This window comes from Momordica charantia (assembly GCF_013281855.1).
Source record: "Momordica charantia cultivar OHB3-1 chromosome 6 unlocalized genomic scaffold, Mcharantia_2.0 BLBB01000006.1, whole genome shotgun sequence".
Classification (NCBI taxonomy): Eukaryota; Viridiplantae; Streptophyta; class Magnoliopsida; order Cucurbitales; family Cucurbitaceae; genus Momordica; species Momordica charantia.
The window spans coordinates 33,177,434-33,196,606 of NW_028275164.1; the positions used below are offsets into that span (position 1 = coordinate 33,177,434).

At 36.8% G+C, this 19,173-nt stretch overlaps 3 protein-coding genes across 3 annotated transcripts; 1 reads left to right on the forward strand and 2 right to left on the reverse strand.

The window, feature by feature from the left end:
• Positions 1-1,516: 1,516 nt before the first annotated feature.
• Positions 1,517-6,263, forward strand: LOC111022706 (auxin-responsive protein IAA11). Its single transcript, XM_022299923.2, has 4 exons — positions 1,517-2,139; positions 4,198-4,532; positions 5,037-5,160; positions 5,613-6,263. Exons 1-4 carry the CDS (start codon positions 1,760-1,762, stop codon positions 5,680-5,682), a joined length of 909 nt encoding a protein of 302 aa, XP_022155615.1. The 5' UTR covers positions 1,517-1,759; the 3' UTR covers positions 5,683-6,263.
• Positions 6,264-6,356: 93 nt separating this feature from the next.
• On the reverse strand, positions 6,357-10,119 carry LOC111022705 (Leucine-rich repeat transmembrane protein kinase family protein). Its single transcript, XM_022299921.2, has 2 exons — positions 7,114-10,119; positions 6,357-6,961 (listed from the first exon to the last, which is right to left on the reverse strand). Exons 1-2 carry the CDS (start codon positions 9,779-9,781, stop codon positions 6,552-6,554), a joined length of 3,078 nt encoding a protein of 1,025 aa, XP_022155613.1. The 5' UTR covers positions 9,782-10,119; the 3' UTR covers positions 6,357-6,551.
• Positions 10,120-13,866: 3,747 nt separating this feature from the next.
• SDD1 (Subtilase family protein) lies at positions 13,867-16,818 on the reverse strand. The gene has a single exon (XM_022299990.2). It carries the CDS (start codon positions 16,442-16,444, stop codon positions 14,138-14,140), a length of 2,307 nt encoding a protein of 768 aa, XP_022155682.2. The 5' UTR covers positions 16,445-16,818; the 3' UTR covers positions 13,867-14,137.
• Positions 16,819-19,173: the final 2,355 nt, after the last annotated feature.

The window sequence follows — 19,173 nt, forward strand, 5'->3', positions numbered from 1 at the left end:
TAGTTACCCGACGTAATTATATATATATATATAAAATACAGGGAAAGAAGAAGGGATAACGTCATGAACAATCCTAAATTTGCATAAAATTCAAAAAGAATTTAATCTAGAAGATAATATAATTGCATATATGTAAAATTCCCGCAGCAATTCTCCAATTTCTTATTGATGAGGGTCAAGCGACAAGGAGGCAGTAATCCGACGAAAGTCGAGTCTCCGGCCTCTCGGTCGTCGGAGGTTTAAATCCGATGTCTGGTGGGGCCCGCCTAGGGGGTTTCGTGTTATATGAACGTGGGTCCCACGCGGTTCAACTTCCGACGTGTCCAGCAGTGTGATAGGACATGGGCCCCACCTTGTCGGGCTCTCTTTTAGAAACATATAAGTGCGGGCCCCGCTCTTTCCGCTCGAGTGCTTTCTTTTTTCGTATCGTATCGTATACTTACCCGAAACAATATCGTCAATTTATCATTTATCGTGTGCATCTAGCTTGGGACTTCATGGGCTTAGCTAACTATTTTGGGCCATTATCTTATTACAATTTAATTGTTTTAAAAAATGCAAATTATGGTGTTAAACAAACAACTTGTTTTTTTTAGTACAGTAAACAAATAACTTACTGTAATACAGTGCTGTCAAATGATATGGAGTTTTTTTTTGTTGCTGTATCTTATATATCCAACATGATTTTGTTGGTGCTTATCCAACAAGATTAACAAAGGAATTGTCGTCGAGAATGTTTATTTTATCCACCACTTAACGTTATAGCTATTAAAGTCATTACACTTAAAAAATATAAAGTTGGTGCAAGAATAAGATTTGGACAAAGTTTATATCCTATAACCTTGTTTTTTGACTTTTTTTTTTAATAAATTTTGGCTCAATTAATTATTATAAGATCTATTGAAACAAAATTTCTAGCCTATTCTCTTGCTAGATTAGCGGTGGTGAGAAGACTAATAATACTTAATTTGTAAGTTTTGACTATGATTTATGGTTTAGAGTCTAAAATATTGTCTCTTTCATTTCAAAACAAAAACAAATTATGCCTACCAATTTGAATTTCAACTACCACACGTTGAACTTAAAAAAAAATTATGATTGAACTCAAAATTACAAAATTTAAAGATAAATTATATTTAAAAATTTATGTTGGGAGTAAAAAAAACAATACTCAGGTGTTGATGCATCTTTGAGCTGGCCACATTTTTTTATATTTTTGTCAAAATTTTAGTAGTAATCTTTCGAAAAGAAAATGTGTAAATATTTAAAATTGACGATTTATGTTAATTGCTGAAAATAGAAAGGCTAAGGGAGTGTATTGGGCTGGGTTGAAGCCCAATGGGGGGGGGGTGACGTATAAAAACGTAGGCGAGAAACTGAAAATATCAAAAATGAAGAAAAGAGAAGACAATGATGGAGATGGAAGCGCACAAAGCAGACAGGTGGGGCCCGGTTTGTGATAAAATTCAATCAATGCCGTTGCTTCAACTTCAATTTCAATCTCCATCCTCTTCTTCTTCTTCTTCTTCTTCACCATTAAACTTCAAACCTACCATCTTCTCTTTCCCAATCTCCGCCAATTCCACTCTCCACACGACATTGCTTTTTCTTTGCTCGTTATTGTTAGTTGTTTGTTCATTTCCCCAACAACGCTTCCCTTCTAATCAACCACCGCCCTCGCCTCGCCCTCCCTCCTTAAATCTCCCCTTCCACTTTCAATTTCTTCGATCAACCTCTCAAAGACTGAACCCGGCATTTTATGCTCTCTCAAGGACAAGGAGGAGCCGGAGCCGGAGCCGGAGCCGGAGCCGCTGTATCTATGTCGACTATTTCCAAAGATGACAACCTGGTATTCTCGTCTGAGGACTCCTCCTCCCCAGACGACTCTGACATCGAATTGGGCCTAGGGCTCACCCTCCGTGTTCGCGATTCCTCACGCAAGATTCAGAAAGTTGCCATGCTTCAATTTGCCAAAATTTTGACGGCTCAGGACTTTCCTTCCTCCATCTCTTCTCACTCGTCTATGTCCTCATCCACTTCATCCGTGTGTTCCTCGTCTTCGCTTTGTGGACCCAATAATGTCACTACTGGCCGCTCCAACAGAATTTCTGATTCTGCAGCGCCCACTAATGGCGGCAGGTACCGATTACTCATTCTTGCTGATGAGAGGAATTTGTTGAATAATTTACTCCACCTTTTTTGGTTCCCAGCATGCGAGTTTAATTTCTTTGCTTGATCCCTATCGATTTTAGATTTGAATATTAATCCAATTTTTGGCAATATTTTAACGTGCTAAGTGAGCGTTTTATCTTTTCACTTTTGTGTCTCTCTTTCTGTCGTTTAACAGTTTACTCCCGTAGCAGTTAGCTGTGAAGTTGCATGTGCTTCTCTGATTTTGCTTTTCAGTACAAAATTGATTCGAATCTCTGGATATTTATTTTGATGAATCTGATACTGACAGATATGTTTACTGTTACTTCCTTTTATGGTTCCTCTGGTTCACTCTTCCTCATCCGAAAAGCAAACAGTGAGCTGAATATATATGGGGAATCATTTTGAATTTGTTCGGATTGCTGCACTGCCGTACTCCATCTAATTAAATATGATACGGCTCTGAAAATTTTTAAAACTGGCCTTTGTTGCCTTCAAAGGACAAGATACCCTAGATATATATGATCTGACAGCACTAGCACTACACTCTGAAATCTTTTTCCGAAACTTTCCGAGTCATGGCAATTTATAGAGTAAAACTTGAAGTTAACCTTCAAAAGAACACTGGTATTTTTTGCTACAACAAACCTGACAATTTGACCACAAGGCCAATTCCCAAATTTCCATGTTTTGTTGCTTTTATGAACTCTGTGGCATAAACACCTATAGAAACAAGAAAGACATACAAATATGTTTCTGGTCTAGTGTTCTTTGTAGGTTGACTTCCAGTTTTATTGTAAAAATTGCAATGCATTGAAGTCTAAGAAAGGTTTTTCTTTCCACCCTCAAAAAGAATCCTAAAATCTGTCTGGGAGTGTTACAAAGACAAAACCAATCCTAGTTATTGAAGTCGTTTTCCAATTATAAATATGATTTTAAGCATACAAATCTATAATTTTACTTTTGTTCTTAAAAGCAGTTTACAATATAGAAACAAAAACCTATTTTCAAAAGCATATAGCGAACAAGCGCTGATCTTTTACTTTAGAATTCCAAACCTATAGATTTTTGTACACTTCACATTGTACCGTCAAATTAATATTAGTCACAGTACGTGAGAAATTCTTTTAGTAACATAGAGAAGCTAGTTGACTATCTTGCTTCTCAACCATATAGCAAATTAATAAATTAAAAATGAAGTGTGATTATTCTTCTTAACCTTCAAGTTGAGAAATTCCGAGTAACTTAACTAATGAATTGTCTTCTAATTGTAGAATACTAGTCTTTAAAGTTGAGTGAAGTAGATTTTACTTGACTTTTTGGATTAGTAAATGAATTGTCTTTTAGTTTGTGAATACTAATCTTTAAAATTGAGTGAAATAAACATTACTCGACTTTGTGGATAAGTAGTATTATAACAACTTAGTAATACAAGTGTGCGTTAAATGGTGTATCATGTGGATATCTTGGCTAAGTGGATTAATATAATATTACCATATACACTCTAGGGCTTATTTTCATCATTTGTAGGTGGCAATAAGAATAACAGAAGCTGAGAGTGAAGCTGTTTTCAGTTTGGGTGGTATCACGTATGTAGACTAAACACTTTAATGAAGGTTTTTGCTCCTCCATGATATCTGCACATGTTTTAGCCAACTTCCAAATAGTTTCCCAAGACATTTAATGTTCTGTGTAGTTGGCTATCAAGATTTACCTATGACGCATCACAATCTACAGCTTATTTGTTTGGGGTCGGCAAGAGGGTGGTTGCGGTTTTGTAATGTTTGTCTCATGAATTTTTGAAAAAGAAAATTTCAAAATTATTCACTTATATGTAAAATTTGAGCATCTAGAAATGTGTAGAATTGTGTACTCCTATTGCATCAATCTTTTTCTCTCACGTAACTTTAAATTTCACATTGGTCCCCTCTAAATAGAGTAATCTGAAATAAAATGCCTTAATTATGTTATTATAGCTTCGATTTTGGTGAGAATAGGATACTTTCTTGCATTGGATTATATTGTAATATTTTGATATATTTTCAGAAGTAGCCAGGTCGTGGGATGGCCCCCTATCAGAGCTTCTAGGATCAGTACCTTGGTCAACCAGGCAAAACCTCAATCTGGAGAAGAAGTCAAGGTAGATTCTGGCAAGAATAAGAGCAAGCATACGGAGGCAGGGACACTTGATGGTGTTTGTGAGAAAAACAAAGCAAATCAAGAGAGTAGGAATTCCAGAAGTTCTTTGTTCGTGAAGGTGAATATGGATGGAGTTCCCATTGGGAGAAAGGTTAACCTCAGTGCTCACCGCAGCTATGAAACATTGGCCCAGACGCTAGAGAATATGTTCCTAGATCCCACTGCACTAGTTGATTCATCTGGTAATCTTTCTGACCTCTCTGATCTTATGTATAGAAGTGAATTTTGTTTTCAATCTCTGAAATTGAATATAACAAGTGAATGTCCTCTGAAGTTAAATATAATAATGTTGATGCTATCTTCTGCCCTGAATGGAATTAAGTTTTGTGATGGACAATCCTTTGCTTAAAAGATCTGTAGGGTTTACTTAAAAGCTGCCTAAGATGAAGGTACTACTACTAATGTTGAGAATATCTGGAAGAAAGGCCCTCAATCTCTGAAATACTTAAGGCAGCTAGTATCTTTTTGAATTTATTGCATGGGTTCAAACATTTTATTTATTTAGCATGGTTATGAAAGTTGTTCTTTTTATCAGTAGTGAAGAAACAATTTAAACTCTTTTATGAAGGATCGCCTTATTAATTTATTGAGATTTTATCATGAAATTTGTGTTGGTTCTAAAATCAAGTCATAAAGGTAGATACTTTTTGTCTGGTAACCAATAATGCATTATCGTCTGTAACCAGGATCGAGCATAAAGGAACGTGACATAGTGAGACCCTCCAGACTTCTAAACGGACTGTCTGAGTACATGCTTACTTATGAAGACAGGGAAGGAGATTGGATGCTTGTTGGGGATGTTCCTTGGGGGTATGCGTCTTTTCACTTTAGTTATTCTAATTGAAAGTTACCTATCGAAGCAAGAAAATACCTAAAATTTCCCATGTTTTCTGTCAAATACTTGTAATCTCACACAATCTTTTGAGTTTGCAACTCTCTATATTTCATGGTTCTTTCATTATTTTAAAAGGGGTCTTCTTATTCTGTTTCTTTCTTTTTCTGATCTTTTATTTTCTTTCCTTCTTTTTGTTGGTAACTTTCCTTTGGCGTTGGTTCAAGTCTCAAATAATGCAAAATCCTAGGCCAACTTCTTGGAGAGTCATTTTTACTGACATATGTCTTTAATACAAAAACTAATGATCTTCTCTCAAGTGTTTAACTCTCTTGTCAAGTGGACTCGATTTTCACCGACATCCTTGTTCTCTTTATTTTATTTCTCCCAATGGTATAGTGGTTTTGACTTTTTTCAATCATCCGTCCAGAATGTTTACCAACTCCGTGAAGAGGCTTAGGATAATGAGAGCAGCTGAAGCTAATCGAATTGGCACGTGAGGTGCCAGCAAGATTGACTTCACCAGTTTTTTTTCTGTACACCACCTGTTTTCTGAGGGCAATTTGCAGCTCTGTAAGCAGCCAGAGAAGGGATTAGTAATATATGAGGAGGCCAATATGTATGGGACTGAGGCAACCGATTTAAGCTGGAGAACTGTGCGAAGGAGAGGTAATATAGGCTCAGCGTTTTGAAAAGAAAAGGATTGTCCTTTTTTCTTTTCCTCTCTTTTTTTCTTTTTCTTTTTCTGGAATCTCTGATCTTGTTTCCCCTGCTCTGGGAATTGTCAACTTGTGTATTTTTTAAGTCACAGCCATGAAGTTATGCACATATACAGATGTGGGGATGTTTATGTTGTGAATATGAGAGCACAAAATGCTCTGCTTAAGCCTTCTCGGCCTGGGGATGATGCTTCTTTCTTCTTAATGCTGTAATATTCCCTGTTCTAGTTTTCTCCTCACTCAATGGAGATTGGAGCATATGAGTGGTCCTGTGTGTGTTTGTAAACAGGGCAAATTTTGGAATTTCAATAAAATGATGGATTATTGCTTATAATAATATATATATTGCTTGAAACTTGAAATGCTATTTGTTATACAAGCTTTCCCATTTTCAGTGTTCATATCTGTGCCCCCACCGATACTCCAAGATTTCTGGTTTTGTCCAAAAACCGAAGAAAAAAAAAAAGAATTAACATTCTGATGGCAGATATGCAATTTATACTATACATCATCTGCTCTTTTACACACCCAAATGAGCCAATCATTACAATTAATTAAGAGAGAGAAGGGAAAAAAGGACTAATCCTACTTACAGAGATGAATGTAAAAGGATCAAAATAAAGGGGGCAGTAGAAAACTCCATTTTCCTCCTACAGAAGGCCATTTACAGGTGAAGTGCTGAAAACTGGCTTCTCTTTGTTAGTTCCAAATCCTTCATTGCCACCACTATTGCTTTTTCTCCTCGGTTTTGCTTCTCCCAGCATTGTTATAATATCTCTCATGGAAGGCCTGTCTTTTGGATGCTTTGCAGTGCAGAGAAGTGCTATTCTAAGAACGAACAGCATTTCTTCCTGAACATGCTTGAAATTTCCCAAATTTGGATCTAATGCTTCTTCTAAGGATCTGTTGTCTCTAACCTTCCTTCTAATCCATTCAACTATGTCCACAGATTCCCCAAACTCGGGATCTAATGGCTTCTTTCCTGTCAGTAACTCTAAAAGTACGACACCGTAGCTGTAAATGTCGATCTTTTCATCTACCTTTAAAGTGTATCCATATTCTGCATAATGGGTAAGAAAAGCAACAGAAGTTACAAAATTTGCTCATCAAATTGAAGGTTTGTTAGTCTCTTTGTTTTTCCTCCCCTACCAGGCTGCATTTGTTATTTACCATCCATAAGTTAATAAAAACTGTCGCAAATAAAAAACTTACCGGGGGCAATGTAGCCATAGGATCCAGCTACCATCGAAACTGTCTCGTTCTTTCGAGCCATCATCCGTGCCAACCCGAAATCAGCTAACCGTGCGTCAAGACTCGAATCAAGAAGTATATTATTTGGCTTAACGTCCCGATGAATGATGGGTGGGTTGCAATCGTGATGGAGATAAGCTAGCCCTTGCGCAACTCCGAGTGCTATGTTGTATCTTGAAACCCAGTCCACAAGCAGCCTCCCTGCTTGTTTACCATGCAAGGCTTCTCCAAGGCTCCCATTTTGCATAAACTCATAGATGATCATTACATCGACATCATTATGCATAAACCCAATTAATCGAACTATGTTCCTGTGCCTTAACTTTCCCAGTAAATTCACTTCTCCTACTAGACCTTCACTGCTTCCAAGTTCAAGATCTGATTCTGATCTCCACAGCTTTTTGACAGCCACAACTGTCTTTAGTTGTGGCATTTCAGCTTTGTACACAATCCCAGTTGCTCCCATTCCAATCACATTTGATTCCTTGATGCAAGCCAAAATGTCACTGCTTGTGAATCCAAGCCGTTGGAATGCCATCAATCTCCATGGCCAATATCCACTACCCATTTCATATCTCTCCTCAAAGCAACTTCCATTCGAGTACCACCTCTTATACAACGATCGAACACCGAAAAGAGTAATAACGATCGCTAAAACTGCAGATATTCCAATGACCCAACTGGTGATAACATGCTTCATGTGCGAGCTCCCGTGCCCTGATGCAAATGCTGAATTTGGTGAGCATGGAGGCAGGACAGCTCCACATAGACCAGCATTGCCCTGAAGATCACTTGGGTTGATTGTTCTTAACACACCATTTAATGGAACTGGACCTTCAAGCTTATTGTAAGAGACATTAAGCGATTCCAGTGCAGGAGAGATACCGAAATTATCGGGTATTCTACCAGTAAGAGAGTTGTTGGATAGATCAAGGACGGACAATGAAGGCATATTTGCAATCTGTTTTGGGATTTCTCCAGTTAACTGGTTGTTTCTGAGATTCAGATTTACCAATCTCTCACATGAAGCAATGTTTTCTGGAATGCTTCCTGTAAAATGGTTCGAGGAGAGATCAAGCACAGAAAGTGCAGGACAATCCTGAAACTGGTCTGGAATTTCACCTTCCAAGTTATTGTCAGAGACTATGAAAGTTTGAAGATTTGGAATGGACAGAATTGAGGAAGGAATAGAAGAATGAAGTTCATTTTCAGAAAGATCAATAAAAGAAAGGGATGTAGAAGAGGAAATATCACTTGGGATACTCCCAATGAGACTGTTGTTTGCCAATTCTAGCCTTTGAAGCTTCCAAAGCTTTCCAAACCCAACTGGAATCGTCCCAGATAGCAGATTGTTCTGCATTCGAACACGAACTAGTGAGTAACATGACGATAATCCAACCGGAATCGGACCCGAAAAAGCATTGTTGAAAAGGATGAGCTTGGTTAGATTGCCCCTATTGCACAAAGAAGCCGGAATTGGACCAGAGAATGAATTGGATGAGACATCCAACCATACCAACTCCGAGTTCTTGCCGAGATCGCCAGGAAGTTGGCCCGAAAAAGAGTTGTTCCATAGCTCTAGAACCTGCAATTTTGTCAACCCTCCTATTCCTGGAGGTACTTCACCAGACAGCATATTACACATTAGATTCAGTAGCTGCAAATTCTTCAGTTCAGCTATCTCAGCTGGAATTTCACCTGTCAACTTGTTGTCTGAAAGATCAAGAAACACTAATGAAGTAGCATTACCAATCCACTGCGGAATTCGCTCTTCGAAACCGTTCTTGTACAAGAACAATGTCTCAAGTTGTTTGAGCCTCCCAAGCTCAGCAGGAATCCCACCACCAAGATTTCCCACAGCCAAATCAAGATATTTGAGATTGGTGAGATTTCCGAACTCTGATGGAATCCCTCCTTCAAACTCATTGTATCCCATAATAACAGTCTCTAACGACGACAGCTGACCGATCTCCGGCGGGATTCGCCCGGTCAGGTTGTTCCCAGAAAGCCCCAGAAACTTCAACTTCTGCAAGTTCTTGAAAGATATGGGAATTGACCCTTCAAGAAAACTCCCTCGGAGATCCAGAATCTCCAGCAGAGTAGCATTTCCAAGATCTTCAGGGATAAAACCAGAGAAATTGTTGCTTGACGCATTGAAATTTGTCAAGCCGGCCATCGTCCCGAAGCCCCCCGGAATGCTTCCGACGAAAAAATTTTGACTCACATCAAAGCTCTTCAGGGAAGTGAGATTGCCCATAGATTTTGGCAAGGAAGAAGAAAACCCATTGCAGCTCAAGTCGAGAGAAGAGAGGCTTCTTAGTTTCTGCAAGTCGTTCGACAAAATGCCACTGAGATTCATTCGAGAAAGGCTCAGTTTCTCAACAGCTCCTTCTGAGTTGCAAAAAACTCCCGTCCAATTACACTGCCCTGCAAACTTACCATTTCCATCGCCCAACTTCCAATCTCTGAGCCACTTTAACGGATCAACAAGTCCAGATTTAATCGAAACCAAAGCCAATGCTTCTTCACTAAACCCAGCAGCGGAACACTGGGTAAGATAACCAATACAACAGTAGAAAAATACACAAAACAAAATCTGGGTTATCGACTTCATCGTCTTCTCCATCATACCCACTTCTCAATTTCTCTCAGATTTCCACCATTTCCAGAAACAGCAGGAAAATTGAGAAGATGGGTCTGTCTCTGCGAGTGAATCACAGTAAAGTTTTGGTCAGTGGGAAGAAGTTGGTTAAGAAGTGCTCAGAGCTTTAAATATATAAATGGTGGAATCCGGTATGGAACTGAAAATTGAAAATTGAGGGGATTTGTGAGGGAGGCATTGGGCAATGAAACAGCTGTTTATCTGCAAGTAATGACGAACCAGAGTTTGGACTTATTTGGAAGTTTCTCCGACATTAAACATGGAAGAGGATTATGTGCTCTCCCTGTTACTAATTACTATACTACTACTGCTGAATTATTGATTTTTGCTTCTCCTCTCGTTCTATGAAGAAGATAGTCAACTTGGTGTGACTCATCATAGCTAATGTGATTCTGGTTTAATTTGCACCATTTTTAATCCATATTTTATATCCCACGTCCATTATTTCTGGCATTAAAAATCAGAATATTGATCATTGCATGATATGATAATTAAATATCAGGCCTTTGTAGGGTAGGGATTAGCATCAAATTATCCCTATGATCTGAAAATTTCAAGAGTTTCTGTATAATTTATATTTGGATGGACACAGATTAAAAATTTTGTAGAGCATATGTTTGATCAGTGAGTAAATTTGAGATGTGTTAGCAAAAGTCGAGTTGATGGTTAATGGGTAAACAAACTCATACTTAGAATTAAACAGTTAAATTACAAATTTGATTCATAAACTTTTAAGACAATATCTATTTCATCAATGTATTTATAAAAATTTATAATAAGTCTCTAATCTTTTCATTATATTGGATAAATTTGAGCGTTAACCAAATTTATTTAAACTTGCACCACAAAACATGTTCAAAATCAACCCACCACGTAAATTTTAAATAATAGTCAATAGTCATCATGTTATATAGACGTTAAACTATTAAAGTTAACTAGCGATGCATTAAACACCATATTAAAAGTTGGAAAACCTATTAAATTCTATTTAAATTATGGGATTAAATATTCATAATCTTAAAAAAATATATATATACACATATATATATATAAGAGCTGCATTGATACCATCCTAAAAATTCAAGAATAAAATTTATAATTTAATGTAACCTTAATCTATGTATTTTATTTTTCTCTGATCTAATAATGTCAGATAAAGAATTTAAATAATTGAGTTAACTTCAATCTTACATTATTAATTTATTATAATTGATATTGTAAAGAACTTTAATAAAAGAGAGAAAAAGCAGAAAAAAGGAAAGTTGCGAATAAATTTATAGTGAAAGCCACTTTGAATTTGCCTTACATGCTAATATCACAATAGGTGCGAAACCCAAGACTACATGCTCAAATGATTTAGGCTTTACTAAATCTCCTTGAAATTCTCAACTTTGGCAATTAAAATTCAAAGGGTAACTTCTAAGTATGACAAAGATTCATAAAAATGAAGCATAAATTAGACTTAGACCAAAATTTATATAAATAAGCATATCATGTAAAAGTAAACCCATAAAATATTGCTCTAGTAATTCTTTGCACCATTTGATTGCCCAATAATCATTCTCACCTTTTTTTTTTAAATATTCCTTTTCTTTTAAATTATTGGTTCATAAAAGGTAAAAAAAAAATAATAAAAATAAATTGACCATGCAGTTTTGAAGTCCATGCTAAAATCCACGATTAATTTTCTAAAAATATTATTAAGAACATGGTGATCCACTAAGTGATTGAATGGGCAGCCATAAAACGAAAACCCACTGAACAAAGCACTGTTGGATGAACAGTTTGATTGAAACAGAGGAATCTTCCCATGTTATAACAACAACACAACACAAAAATAACAAAGGACAAAAAGCCCTTAATAATCCCAATTGATATCAGCCACACCAAATCTTTCTTGTAGGACACCCCCACCCCTAAATCCTAATCCTCATCCCCGTTTTTGGTAAAATATTAGAAGAGCAGAAATTACTCTAATTCGTGACTTTGGATTTTACTCGATCCAACTAAACAAATAATGTCAATAACTATAAAAACAAGCTAATTATTGAATCACTTAATGCAGCAAGTTCGTATTCAATTTAATGCAGCTAAAATTAAAAAGTGAAATTTGGTCGAGGATGGGTAAACAAAAGGAGTGGGTGCTCAAATCAAGAGTGGAGTATTATGAGATATAAAATAAAATAATTGAAGTGGGGAACAAAACTGAGAGAAATTGGATCCACTATTCCAATCATGGTCTGAGCCCACCAACTGCCATTTTTTATTAGGCAATCAATCTCTCTCTCTCTCTCTCTCTCTCTTTTTTTTTCTCTCTCTCTCTCTATGGGCTTTTTTTTTTCCCTGTTTGTTAATCTGCCAAATTTCACATGGTCACATGTGAAGCTTCCCCAAATTCCTACATTAAAGAGAGAGAGAGAGAGAGAGAAGTGAACCAATTAATACACTCAAATCCACTTTATTTTTATGGCCCAAAAGTGATGCAAAAACAGAACTATTGTTGAATTAGAACATACCCATGTGAAATAGCAGCTTCTTAGCTAAGTACCTCTTTTCCTATCATTGAAGAGAGAGAGATTCAATTTCAACTCAATATGTAATGTATTTAACATAGAGTTCAAAATTTACAAAAATGACGTAATTTAATCACCCTCTAACTTAGATGTGATGGAAAATATACTGAAAAAAAAAGTTAAAATCATGCCATGAAAAGATTTGTGACATTTGTCAAAATACTATTAATTTTAGGTTATTGAGCAAAATTTCTCAATTTGAGATCAATGACAATGGAGAGAGGGATGAAATGTTTCCACATGCCTTTATGCTCTCACCTCAAACAATCCAAGGCAGTGGGAGAGAGAGAGAGAGAGAGAGTAGTGGTTGCACATGTGGCACGTGCTTCAGATGTGGAGCCCCATTTGCGTGGGACCCACATTTGATATTTTTTTTTCTAGAAAAAATTGCTTATGAACAGAAATGGTGTACCTTCTTTGATAAATTGATTTGACAATTGATATGATTCAACTTTCTATGTAATGAGATATATGATCCAAAAAGATTACATCTCTATAATGATGATGTCAAAAACATTATATTTTAATTTTTGATTATAAATTTATCTTGTTTCCCAATCCACTATCAGATTGATTAATTAAAAATGTGGTCCATTTTTATAAGTGTTGTAAATTTATATCATTTATCAACATCAAATATTGTTTTAATCACTTTTGGAGACACACTTCCTTTTTTTTTATTAAAAAAATAATAATAATAATGTAAAGAGAAACTAAAACTAAAGCAAAAACAGCACTATTTTTTCCATTGACCTAGCATTGGGCCCTAAACTTGGAAACTTGGGCCAAATTTACTGGTTAGACGTTTAGCGGCCCAAGCCTTCAAAGGGGCAATAAAGGTAGCCTTTCTTTTCCTTCCTCTGCAATACTGTGAGGACTGAGGAGTAATATGACACAATTCATAGGAGTTTTATGCAAATTTCAAGCCCATAAACAAATTTTTGTCAGACATAGACATAGCTCCATGTTGGCCACAATCTAAGTTGATACCACCTATGGCAACTGTCTGTCCTCTAACCGCCTAAAAAATAACTGCAATGATCTTGAATAAGAACCATATGGCGATAAAATCTCCATCACAATGCCACTAGATCGAGCACTAGTTTGTTGTACTTGGTTAATTGATCCAAGAGTAAAAACATATATCTGATTATCTTGAGAGATTGGAGGTTCAAATTATCGCCCTCCAAATTTATTGTTCTAAAAAACTATAATAATTAAATAATCATTTGATTTCTATTATCTTACTTTTTATTCAATCGAAATGTAAAATTGACATTCTATAGTCCAAAAGATTCAAATTCATTCTTTAGAATTATTTTATTGAATGTATATTTGTGTGGGACACATGATCCAATGAAAGATAAAAGGATATGATTAATTAATTTCGAAGTTAAATTTATTCAAACATAGTGGTTGTTTGACGAGTCATCTTTTATTTGTTATATTTCGATAATAGATTAAAAAAGAAAGGCAAGATATATAATCTAATTTCCATTTTCCACCATGCAAGAGATATATAAAACGAAATCTTTGTTGACCGGAAGACAAGTACATCAGTCCAGTTCCGCCTCTGTGAGATGACAAAAGGCAGATTTTTCTACACTAAATAATCTCAAAGGAAGAAATCTATGGTAGAAATCCGTGAAGATTATTAAACTAACCTGACTGTGACTCAATATCAATATCTTTGTGAATCATAAAACACACTCCCAAGTCCCAAGCATTCATTCTAATCATGGTGGTGACTTCAGTTCTTCCAAGTCACTGCAATTGGGCTTCTAACTCGGTATTTGCCGTTCTCAGAATGAACCCATGTCAAATACCCTTCTCCGAAGCTCACTTTTCTTCCTTCTCTTCCCTTCTCAGAAATAAACCATACTCTATAATTCAAACTTTGATTCACATGTTTGAACACCAAGCGACGAGGCTTAACTCTTACTCTTACTCCTTCGGGCGCCGATACTTCCACCGAGTAGATGGAATTTGGGCTCCCCACGTTCGTCATTCGTCTTGAAACTGTTTTACTCGTTGTCCCGTGCTTGAAAACAACAGACATGGAAGGGTAGTTCAAGCTGAAGCCTCTGTTCATCTGGAGAACTTCATGGCAGCTCACATTCATGTGAGTGATAATGAAGATTTCTGAATGAGTGTATCCAAGAGCACAGAGATGGATGACATATTCATATGGCTTGATATCATATACCAAACCAGGATCGACGGCTCTTGTTGGATTTACATGGCCAGCTCCCATTGCAAAAACTCCAGCTGGTTTATTGCCATCAAGAATTGGCTTTCCAAAATGATCGGAAACATCAGCAGTTGTCATAATGGCCGACTTAATAGCTGCAGGTGTCCATCTGGGGTGAACTGAATGGATTAGAGCTGCAATTCCACTGACATGGGGACAAGCCATGGAAGTTCCTGACATGACTGTGAAGTTTGACCTTCTAGTATCTTCTGGAAGGCCAGTGGGGCCAAGATTTTGAGGCCAAGCTGCTATGATGTTGACCCCAGGAGCAATTACATCAGGCTTGAGAGTTGAAGGGTTGGAGAGGCTTGGTCCTCTGGATGAAAACCGAGCTACAGATGGAGCTCTTGATCTCCCGATCACAGTTCCTCCAAATTGGATTCTGGCTTTTGGGTTATTTGTGGTGTTAATGTAAGCTTTCAAGCGATTTGCTTCGGCAAATCCGATCAATGTGGCTGGCAAGACATGGACATCTACCAAGTTTTCCTCCTGATTTACCTCGGCGTTTGCTAGGATCATTTCAGCGCCTCCGGATTCCTTCACAATTTGCCCTTTTTCAGATCTGCCATTGACGCCACGGTCACAGACCACCATTTTTCCTTCTACTTTTTCTCGTGGAAGAGACCCTTTTAAGCAGAGTTCACCTCCCATTTGCCCTCCGGTCAGATAAACCACTTCAAGCTCTTTGGTAGCTTCCATGAGCTTGTTTCCGGGGTACATTGATTCGCCGTAAATGGCTTCTCCAGTGCTCAGTCGAACTACAGCTGGGAATCTTCGGTCGAGTGTGCTTGCTCCAATGGTGGTGATCCAAGGAGCAGCATTAGCAACAGAGCTTTGAATTGGGCCATTATTTCCTGCTGCACAAATGACCGAGATGCCATGCTGCATTGCTCGGAAACTGCCAATGGCAATGCTGTCATCGAAAAATGGAAGTGGAAAACCGCCAAGCGAAAGGGAGAGAATGTCAACACCATCCCTTATTGCAGCATCCATTGCTGCTACAATATCAGAGCTATAGCAACCACTGAACCAGCAAACCTTGTACACCGCAATGCGGGCTCCCGGGGCCATCCCTTGTGCGACGCCAGCTCCATTACCGAACACACTTGCTCCTGCAACGGAAGCTCCCGCAGCTGTAGAAGACGTGTGAGTCCCATGGCCATGAGAGTCCCTCGGGGAGACGTATTCCTGGACTATATCAGAAGGTGGCGATGAAGCCACATGATGTCCTTTGATAAAGAACTTAGCACCAATGAGTTTCCTATTACAAATTGAGGAATTAAACTCCTGCCCTTCTTGGCAAGCCCCTCTCCATTTTATTGGAATTGGGGGCATTTTAGAATCACTAAAACTTGGACTCTCAGGCCAAACTCCAGTGTCAAGAACCCCAATTATAGCCCTCTGGCCCATTGCAGACTTATACCAAACACCTTGTCTGCCTTCCTCGAGTCCCAAGAACTTAGGAGAGTAAGTTGTCTGAATTTCATACTTTTTGTCAGCTCTTACTGCCACTACATCAGGCAATTTCTGCAAATACTCCAGCTCTGTTTCAGATAACTGAGCTGCAAACCCTTCCATGGCGTTAGAATATGAGTAAAGCAAGCGAGAAGAAGAGTCTTCTTCAGCAGATAGAGTTTGTTCAAGAAAAGAAAGGTGCCATTGAAGCTTAGAATCGAACAGAGAGGTGGTTATGCCCTGTGGGTGGAGTTGAATTAGGTAAGTTTGAAGAGTGGAAGCGTTTGCTCGGAGTGAAAGAAAGCAGAGGAAAAGGGTGGAAAGAAAAACCATCTGGGTGTTGGAATCCATGACTTTCTACAGTGATTCTTGGAGTTGGATTCATGATTTAGGACCAAATTTTGGTGGGTATTTGAAGGAGGACGAGAAAATTCAAATCTGGGTGTGGTTTGAGGAAGCGTTACTGAAATTCTGGGTGTAAAATACGAAACTCGTGAAATATAAGAGCTCTTCATCACGAGGATCCCTTGTTTGCAGAGAGAGAGAGAGAGAGAGAGAGATTCACAAATTTGGTCGATGGAGAAGCTGAAGGCGTTGCTGGTTGCTTCAAGCTTCACGAGAAGTTATGGTGAACATAAATTAGAAAACAATTTGAATTCGAAAAGTTGTGTGAATCTCTGTTTCCCAAATGAAGGCATGAGTAGAGAAGTTGTTGAGATTGAGAAACGTACTTGGAAAGAATATAAATTTGCGTTATTTAATGCAACACGCTCTTCGTTTTCTTGGCTCCAATTTGCCTCCTTCCGCTCTCTCTTGGACTTGGACCCTTCTGCCGCTGACGTGATCCTTTTTCTTTCTTTCCTTGTTTTGTTCCCGTAGGCACAAAATAGCTATCATAGTTTATATTTCGTCATTTTACGTTGAAATCTTAGGTTGGTACTGGTAGAAATACAATTTTAGTCGATTACAATTCAACTTTTAATTGATGTATTTTCAAAATATTCAATTTATAGGAGATTAAATACTAGGTAGGTGGCATCGGTTTGAATCAATTTCCTCCAAGTCTATTGACATTGACACACCACGACGGTTCATTTTTTTTACCTATTTTCAAAAAAATTAATACAAATTAAATACATAACGAAACCGTTTAATATAAAGTCATTGTTACATTTAAAATAAATATATTGAATATAGTGTCACGTTAATTGTGATCAAATAAGACTAGATTACTAAAATGATCACTGTTTAAATCGAAGTTGAAAGTAGAGGGAAAAAAATGAACCAAAAACTAAAAGTATAAGAATTAGTATTTCTACCCAAATAAAATGAACATATCCTGCCAGGAATGTTAAGTCTTTTCGAGAGATTTATTATTATTCAATTATGATGTAACTTTTGTTTTTTATCTGTTATTTTTGCATGCTTATTTCTTATTTGGTTTATGATTAATATAATATTTGGTTTAGGATTAATATAGTATATATATTGGTAAAATGAAAAAAAAAGATATATGAGAGTTAAAATCGAATCGATTTGAGGGCTAATTCACAAATAGATTCGATTTCAACCCTAAGGTTTAGGTTAGACGCGATTGCCTTAAGATCAAACCTCTCAAGATAAATAACAAGTTTCTTTGCTAAATAGTTGAACACTCTACAGATTAGGATGATAAATCTTACTTAAATATTCTTGGCATACGACTCAAATGAACCTGAATCGTACAAAAGAAGCAAGCTTCCTGACTAAACTTGAAAGGAAAAGGTCATGACTCAAATTCCATCAAATCAGATCTAATATGTCATTTGAAACAACAGAATGACCAAGCTTTAGATAGCTTCCCAGCTAAATCCTAAATACCACATCATCAACACAAAGAGCAGAAAGACAAAAATACCCCAACTTAATATGTTCAGGTAAATTTTAAAAGAAATGCAATAACGTAATAAACTTTTAAATAAGAGTTCCCTCTTTGTTTCAGTTCTCTTTCCTAGACTGCATTTCTCTTTTTCGCTCTCTATATTCTCTATTTGTCCCCTCCCTCTCTTCATCTCATACGTGTCAAGCATAGATTAAAAAACATAAAAGTAAACATAAGAAATTAAATGTCATTAAAGTCGAAATTGACTGAAACAACCAGTCGGTCGGTTAGTGAAAGTACGTTTCAATTTTGGAAAACCAACACGGTCAATTTTGATGACAAATCGACAGGCGGATGGATATGCCTACTGATATGAACCATCATAGGACTTGAAATTATTATCCATGTTTTATTTAATAGTTTTGGTGTAATTTTATTGCTTTCTAGTTTTTATCTTCTCAGAGCATATTAAGTATGGATATTTTTCTCTTTTTGTTATGATTTAAGATGTGGAATTTTAGATTTAGTTGGATGGTTAAGCGTGACCATTAGATCCTTTTACACTTAAGATCAGTTTAGAATGAATGAAGTTTGCAACATTGAACTTGATAACTAAGATTTCATCATTGGTTTATAATTCTTGTAATTCTTGATCTAAGTTGTAAACTTGAAATATTCAAATTAAGTTGGATCAACCTTCTTGTAGAGTATTCAACATTGGGTAGAGAGATAATTCTCCTTAATTGTTGGTCTTTAGTCAACAAGCATCATCTAATACTTCCCTTGCTAATTTATTTTTATGAGTTTTAGATATTGTTAATTAAGGTTCTCCTTTAATTGAAGGGTTTTTATCTACAATCTTATCAGATGACTTAATGACCGAGCTAAATGAAATATGAAGAGTGGATTCCTTGGACTATTCTTCACTTTTACCCTTCTAGCATGTTTCCCTAGGGATTTATATTTTCAAATCACAACCCTTGGATTTTTAGTTGCAATTTTCAAATAGAAATTCTAGTCTCTTCAATTTCATTTTATTATGACTTGAATTTTTGGTATGTTTTTCCAATTTTCTTTTCTCTTCCAATTTCCCTCTTTATTGTTTCGAATTTTTATTTTTAATTAATATTCGTACCTTGTTTTTTGTTTTATTTTCTTTATTTTTACGTTCACACCCATTTGAGCTGGCCCAATATAATATGATATTGGACCTCAACTT